Raw genomic sequence first — 7,500 nt, 5'->3', positions numbered from 1 at the left:
GAACATCTAAAGCATGGTGTAATTGTCCATTTTTAACGGATTTTTGCCCTAAAAAGGTCACCTATAATTTTCGGGAGCCTTTTTTCTGGCTGAAATTTTCGAAAAGGTAAGTTTTGATCCCTATAATTTTCGGATCACTACACATTCAGCTAGGAAATCCGAACAGATGAAAAATTTATGGGGATAAAAATATGCCTGTATCTACCGGTTAAATACTAAAATACGTTTAACAATGCCATGTTTAAGAGGTTTTGAACTATATTCTCGTTGGGTGCCCCTGACGAGTTTACTGTCGTTGAACTTAAAGAGTATCTCCGTCAAAGAGACCTTAACCTATCAGGAAATAAGAACGAACTACGTGAAAAGGTGTTAATTATAATTAGGTGTTAATTATAATTAATTATAATTAATTATAATTATAAAAGGTGTTAATTATAATTAGGTGTTAATTATAATTATAACCTCCGGTAATTCATGCTAATTCCTTTCATACGGCTCTTAAATATACCTGGGAAATTTCGGAAACTCCATTGGCTTTCCTAGATATCAAAGCTTATTTACCAGTGTGCACTACAAACCTACAGATTCTCACAGTTATTTATCCATGACATGTCAAGAACTCCATTCCTTATTCTCACTTTCTTAGACTTCGACATCTATGTAGTGATGACTCCGACTTTTCCAGCAAATCAGAGGAGATGTGCCAGTTTTTCGAAAATCTTGGCTATCCTGTCTCTGAGGTCAAAGCGGGCCATCATAGTGCCCAACCATTTGATCGACAGTCGGCACTGCAAACGTCACAAAAGGATAAGAATGACAGAATTCCATTCACCCTCACTTTCAATCCTCATAATCAGGCAGTCAAAAGTATCATTATTAATAACTTTAAATTACTCCAAAATTATCCCGAGACTGGTAGAATCATTTCGCAACCTCCACTAATTTCATTCAAAGGCGACAAAAACGTAGGTAACTTTTTAGTTAGTAGCGCACTCAAAACTATTAGGGAGCTTAAGAACGCGCGTTTTTGAGACGCGGACGGCAACCGGAAGTGAGCTGCTTTCCCTTTTAACTTGTCTTCACGCAACCACATTTACATTACTAAGGTATTTTCTCTATTAGAGATCATTAGTATAAAAATCCGGGAGACACCACTGTCCTGGTACGCGAAATGTTCTCTTACGGTTGCCATCCGCGTCTCAAAAACGCTCGTGCTTAAGCTCCCTATTAATGAGAGGGGAGTCAGGATGGCTTAGTGGTTATCAACCGCTCCTCCCACCTCTGTGACCCAGGTTCAACTCTGGCCTCGAGGTCGTATGTGAAATATCCCTATTGGGGCATTGGCCCCACCAACGAGCCTTTTGTGACGCTCCAATAATGGCTTCTAAGGAGACTCTAGATTCAGTTTTACAGACCACATTTGCTCAAAACATGGTGCAAATTCTATGTTGCAGGACTACGTATTGGACTACGTACTTAGTCATGGTTCAGCCGGTCACCATTTTTTTGGAATACAGTGTTTTGATACAAGAGCCAAGGACTACAATAAACTTTTGGGAAAATAATCACTGTGGGGGGGGGGGGGGAATAGTTGGTGAGAGCTGTTGGTTCAGAATACTCCCGGGGGGGGGGGGGCACTTTAGGAATTTCTGGGAGGGTATGTGCCCCTGGGACCCTAGAACTCTTAGCCTATACCAGAGCTAGTTTCAGCTAGATTTTGCTACCCTATACTACAGTAAACTCCCGAAATCACTCCTATCCTAGAGTAGCTGTTTTCTACTAACTGAGGTCACTAGCATAGTCTAAAGCAAAGCCATAACAAAACCTTATACCAGAATCACTTCTTTCTTAAAAAAGGATTTATTTATACTTGTCCAGCAATGCCAAGCATGTACGTACGCATTATCAAGAAAATGAATTGTTTAATTTTAACCAGTATTAATACCACCGATTTCCGTCTGAATCCCGATTTTTGACAGTTAATAATATCCAGTAGCGTTTTATGATAGTCATCTATCAACACTGTTGAGGCTGAGTCGTGAAGATTTAAACTTGTCGATCTCATTTTTTTATATTTTTGACTGGCAATTCCTGGTTTCCTTAGTCTAGATAAAATCTTCAACCAACTGGTCAGTTTCGCGAAAAATGATACCCTATTCTAGACCCAAACGCTCTGATATATATACCCTAGGCTAGAGTAAACTGCTTGAAAACCATACCCTTCACAGCGGCACAAAGCCCCCACCCCCGGGAGAATACTTCAATCTGGTTCTACAAAATGTGGGAAAAAAACTTTTTATTAAGGAGCAGCGCCCAATAAATTTTTTGCTTGTACTTGTACGCTGCTTTGAATAGCAATGTCTATTCAAGTAAACACAGTATAACTAGGAGTTTCAGTGAGAAAGTGAGTGCTGGCGTGGAAACTGGGAGCAGTGACTGGTATGTTTTTTCTTTAAATCAGGTGCAAATTTTTTTGAAGAAAGAGGATACCGGAAATGTGCGTGAAAGTATTTAAAAAGCGAAGAAAGGTTACTATTTCATAAGCAAATGGATAATTTCAAAACAATGGCATGTCACTTCATTCTTTGAATTTAAACTTCTGTTCTCAAATTTCTGGCGCCTTTAACCACTTAACCACTTTGACCACTCCCCACAGGGCTTTTCAGGGCCAATGAATCAACGAAACAATAGAACACAACAACTACAACTATTAAGAATCCCAACTGGCTGGAGGCAAACCAGTTGGCTATTTACAAGTGCGGCTGGGAAGTTGAACCAGGAACTACCAGGGTCAAATTCAACGAGTGGTCAGAGCGGGTCTTGAACCCGGGATCTCCGGGATCTCAAGGATCTCAATGCAAAACCAATTATTAAGTCATTCTGGATTTCTCATGCTTGGTGCCAGCTGCCTATACTTGCTTTAAATTATTTTGGCTGAGATTGCATTTCCTTTAGAATGTGATTGGCTCTGAAATTATTTTGGATTTGAAATTCTCAAGTGAACTCATTTTTTGACACTCAAAGGAACTGCTCTATTAGCTTTTACTGGCAATAATATATTAAAGGAGACAACTTGCTTAGAGCATAGTAAAAAAACCCAAAACTGATAAAAAAACGATTTACTGTTAGCTCACTTCTCGCCCGTTAGCTAAAGATTTGAGGCAACATCAGAAATGTGACAAACTTCATGCTTGTACTGACAAGCAGCAGCCTGTTATTTTGCCTTTCACATTAATGTGATGCAAAAGGTATGGACCTGTCCACCCGTATCTAGATATTTTTGAATCTGGAACTTTTTCTCTCAGGATTCGCCTTTCATCCACGCTCGTCCATTGAATATGCCTACCCATCTGGGCTCAGGGAGAGAAAAAAGTTGTTTTGCCATAACCAGTTTTGGCCAGAGAAGGGTTTGCACGGACAGGAGAAGTGGCCCACCAAAATTTAAAAATTGGGGAAAGATGGCAAAAAAAAAGTCCTGGTGTTCCATGAACGGATAACAACCACACCAGCAGACTGTGAAAGGTGAAAACTGATGACAGGAAACAGGAATGTCGTACAGGACATCCCTGACCCAGAACCCCCATTTGGAAGATCGTTGGCCCTGACAAAGTTACGTGAGCCCTTTGAGCGAGTACAATTTGCTGTCTTAAAATTCACAAACTTTGATTACAGATATTTATTCCAAATTTATCAAACATGAAAGGAGATCGGTAAGTCAAGGAACTGCCAAGGGTACAATTTTGAATCAGAGCTTGAATCACCGACTACCATGACATAATAATTATTTACATATCTTGGAACACAAACAGTAGTTAGTGGTCAAAATGTTGCGATTTACAACCTAAGCGAATACATCGTGACACAAACAATGGCGTCTTATTGTTTATAGCCTGCAGTGCAGAAGTATTTTAGTGGTCACGGGCTAAGCGTATTTTTTGGTTGCCATCTTGAATTTCTGAGGCAGAGGAAGTTTGGAAAGAGGAATAAATTGCCACCAAGGGGGTAGCTCAAAAGTGGGAGAGGTGATTCTCTTGTCCCATTCCCTCCAAACATCCATCCAACATGGCAGCACAATAAAGTTCAGGTGGCTCAATAAGAAGCCTGCACTGCAGGCTAATTATTTATGGTTTCCTGTTGACAATAACAATGACACTTGACTTGTACATGCCTTATTAAAATATAGTTTATTTTGCAATTAATTTAATCCTTTGACACCCAAACCGGGCCTGAACCAGCCAGACTTGGTATTTTACTCTTACACCAGATGATTTTACTCGTCAATGGGGAACCCTCTGGAGTCAATCGGTTAAAAGACATTACTGGCTGCACAGAATAACCATGAGGACTAGTAGAACAAGGGAGCAACAACCAAATGTCTGTACTCTCTCTCTTACGCTAAAGGCAATTTGATAAAAAGATTGGAGCAAAATTTGCTCATCATAAGTTCACAAAACCGTTGATTACCAATGTTACCTATTGACCTCATCACAAACACTCTTTTTGGGGTTATGTTGTGGAAATCTCCCTAACTTTAGGATAATATAACTATCATTATATTCTTCTTCCCCTAATATAACAATAATTTATTATTCCTAATATCACAAGTTAAACTTAATGTTGGGGTCTTTAATTAAACTAAAGATTATCCCATAATGACATCCACTCTGGAAGAAACTTTCTTACAACCTGACACAGAAAAGAAGTTGTGACCTCTTGGAAAATAGTCCATTTGATCAGCTATGCTTTTCACCATGGTCTCTTCGACAGCAAAGCCTTTCTTAATTAGATCCCTTCTAATGCACTGCTTGACATGCATTCTCTCCAGAGGAAGAAATGGGACCAGATGATCAATGACATCTTCTTTCAAAAGATCTGCAAACCATATATCGGGTGTATTTTCAATGACACCATGAAAGATATTTTCCAGTTCACTTGATGTCAAATTTTCTCGTATTTTCCCCTCAAAGACATGCCTCAAGACATGGTTGTTAATTGCCTGGCCTCCAGAGTTAGACAGAAAAATAAACACCATGTTTTGATAACCAGCTGTTGTGCTCTTTCCCCGATAATCCAAGATGGCATCTTTGATTGTATCCATCATTCCAGAGTGAATTTTGTCCATTTCATCAAAAATGAACAGTGCGCCCTTTCTGCAGTGTGACACATTTCCTCTTATCCATCCCTTCAGCTGTTCATTGTATGTGTTGACCTCAGATTCATGTGGAAAATGCAGAGGAACAATGAATTTGTGAACAAAAGGGCTTTGCATCTTTCGCTTGAAAATATGCTCAGTGATAATGTTGCTCACAAAGGTCTTTCCAGTTCCTGTCCATCCATGAAAAGAAAAGACAAGTGGCTTGCGTACATTGTTCTTCCTAAAGTGATTCTTCAACGCAACAGTGATGATTTTCTGTGCAACGTGTTGGCCATATAACTCTGCCTTCAATGTGTCCCCAATGCCTGAAATATTCTTGCTGAACTCACTTTCCAGACAAAAGCCATGAGGGTTAGCATGCAAGTAAAATGAAAGCAAGAGTGCACCAAGTGCAAAAAACAAGCTCATTTTCAAGACACCCTTCACAAAAGGCTTCTTTTTATAAGAGAATTCTTCCTTGGCTTTAGCAGCCTCTGTTAACTTTTCTTTCCCATTTTTGCTGTTGTTGCATGCATTAGAGTCACTATCTTCATCATCGCTAAAAGAAAGCTTTGATGTCTTTCTCCTCAACGGTGAATAATCAATACCTGGAAGTTTTGGCTTGTCAACACCTTCATTGCTTGTAGTGTTTAATTTTGATTGGCTGTGAAGATCTGCTATTCCTTGATCGGATGTTTCTTCACTTGTTGTCAAATCAATAACTTCAATGGTTCTTGTTGAAGAGTCAGCCCTTCTTGTGCTATTTGATTCTTTCTTTGGGAACGACTGACCATTGTTAAAAATGTCCAAAGGCCATAGCTCATTAAAGATGGTTTGTTCCTCAGGGCAGCTAAACAATCTCATGCTTCTGTTACCTACTTGACTAATCACTTTTGGTGCTGAAGGTCTTGACTCAGACACCCCTTTGAAGTTCAAATCTCGACTTGAACCTGTTTTACCACTAATTCCACGTCTGTCAGACGGACCCAGAGAGCTTCCACTGGTGAAACTGAAAGTCGGGCAAGACAAATGCCTTGATAACGAACTAAATCCCTGGGTTTTCTTGGGGCTTTTATTAGCTTCTTTAGTCTCTCGAATATGCTTGGCTACGAGGTTTCTAGTCAAGTCGATGTCCTTGAGTCCTTGGCCGCGTGGCCGCTTTCCCACCACAAGTGAAGATGATTTCACAGAAACGTTCTCTTTTATCACCAAGCCTTCTTCGTTAGTAGCTATACTCCCTCGAGATTGTAAAACAAAGCTTGCTGATTGCGAAAGGGGTGCATTTTCAGACCAATGAACCAGAGGAGATGCATACGGAGACAACGTACGTTGTACGAAACTTGCATCATTGATGGCAACGAATTTCGATTCATGATTTTCCTCATCAGAATCAAAGCTTGGTTCCTGATCAGTCTCTGGGCTTTTTGGACTCCACTCCTCTTGTCGTCTTTCCCGATACCAAGAGGAATTCGGAGAAAAGAATTGTCCGCAAGAGGATTCATGTGCAGCCATTGATGGCCAGTGTTTCAGAAGGACTGGTGAGAATAACTCCCGGATTTATGATTGGCCAAGCGATTTATACTGCCCAGTCCCCTCGGTTTGAGGAAGTCAAGCGGTCTTTTGTCTTCAGCACAAAGCACAGTGCAGGAGCGTTTACCATTTGTCAACAAAAACCGAAAATTCCGGTTGGAAACTCAAATGGTACAGCTCATTCCACCGGAAAGTTTCTGGAAAAGATGGAAATCCTCAGAGGTATTCCTCTTTTCCCGTTCCAACCGAAATGACCGGAAAAATCCTGTACCATTTGTAAACTCCCACTCGACCCGGTGCACTTCGGCCTCTTTTCCCGCCATTCGACGCTGCAGATGCAGTCGTCATTTGTTTACTTCTAGCCGCAAGAGTCTCGGGCTTGGCGAAACGCCACACCAGGAAAATCCTGTACCATTACGAGCATTCCATTCCAACCGGATTTTCCGTGCAAATGGTAAACGCCCCAGGTGTCTATAGCGATATTTCTTGTTTACAAACATTGACGTCACATTTCTTTTGATATTCAAATTTGCCAACCACGGAACAAAAGAAGTGATTGTTTCAACAGCCAATTAGGTTCTGGTTGGCATATTAATAACAATGCGTGACGTCACGAGAAACATCGCTGTAACTGACTTCTTATCTGCCACAAGAGGCAGATCTAAAACACAGGTCAAGACTAGAAGTCTCTGCTCCAGTGATGGACAACTTAGCCAAACGTTTCCCTTAGACCGGAAACAACATATTTGGAGAGTTGTTAGAGCTAGGAGACACTTCTGGTGTTGTTTATTTGTCTGTAGCCAGTGACATGTACCATGACCTGTGGAATGTGACCT

At 40.6% G+C, this 7,500-nt stretch overlaps 1 protein-coding gene across 1 annotated transcript; it reads right to left on the bottom strand.

The window, feature by feature from the left end:
* Positions 1-3,661: 3,661 nt before the first annotated feature.
* On the bottom strand, positions 3,662-6,661 carry LOC138026064 (uncharacterized). The gene has a single exon (XM_068873252.1). It carries the CDS (start codon positions 6,644-6,646, stop codon positions 4,643-4,645), a length of 2,004 nt encoding a protein of 667 aa, XP_068729353.1. The 5' UTR covers positions 6,647-6,661; the 3' UTR covers positions 3,662-4,642.
* Between the last annotated feature and the right edge of the window lie 839 nt (positions 6,662-7,500).

This window comes from Montipora capricornis, chromosome 12, assembly GCF_036669925.1.
Source record: "Montipora capricornis isolate CH-2021 chromosome 12, ASM3666992v2, whole genome shotgun sequence".
In the NCBI taxonomy this organism is placed as follows: domain Eukaryota; kingdom Metazoa; phylum Cnidaria; class Anthozoa; order Scleractinia; family Acroporidae; genus Montipora; species Montipora capricornis.
This window is presented reverse-complemented; position numbering and strand designations above follow the sequence as displayed.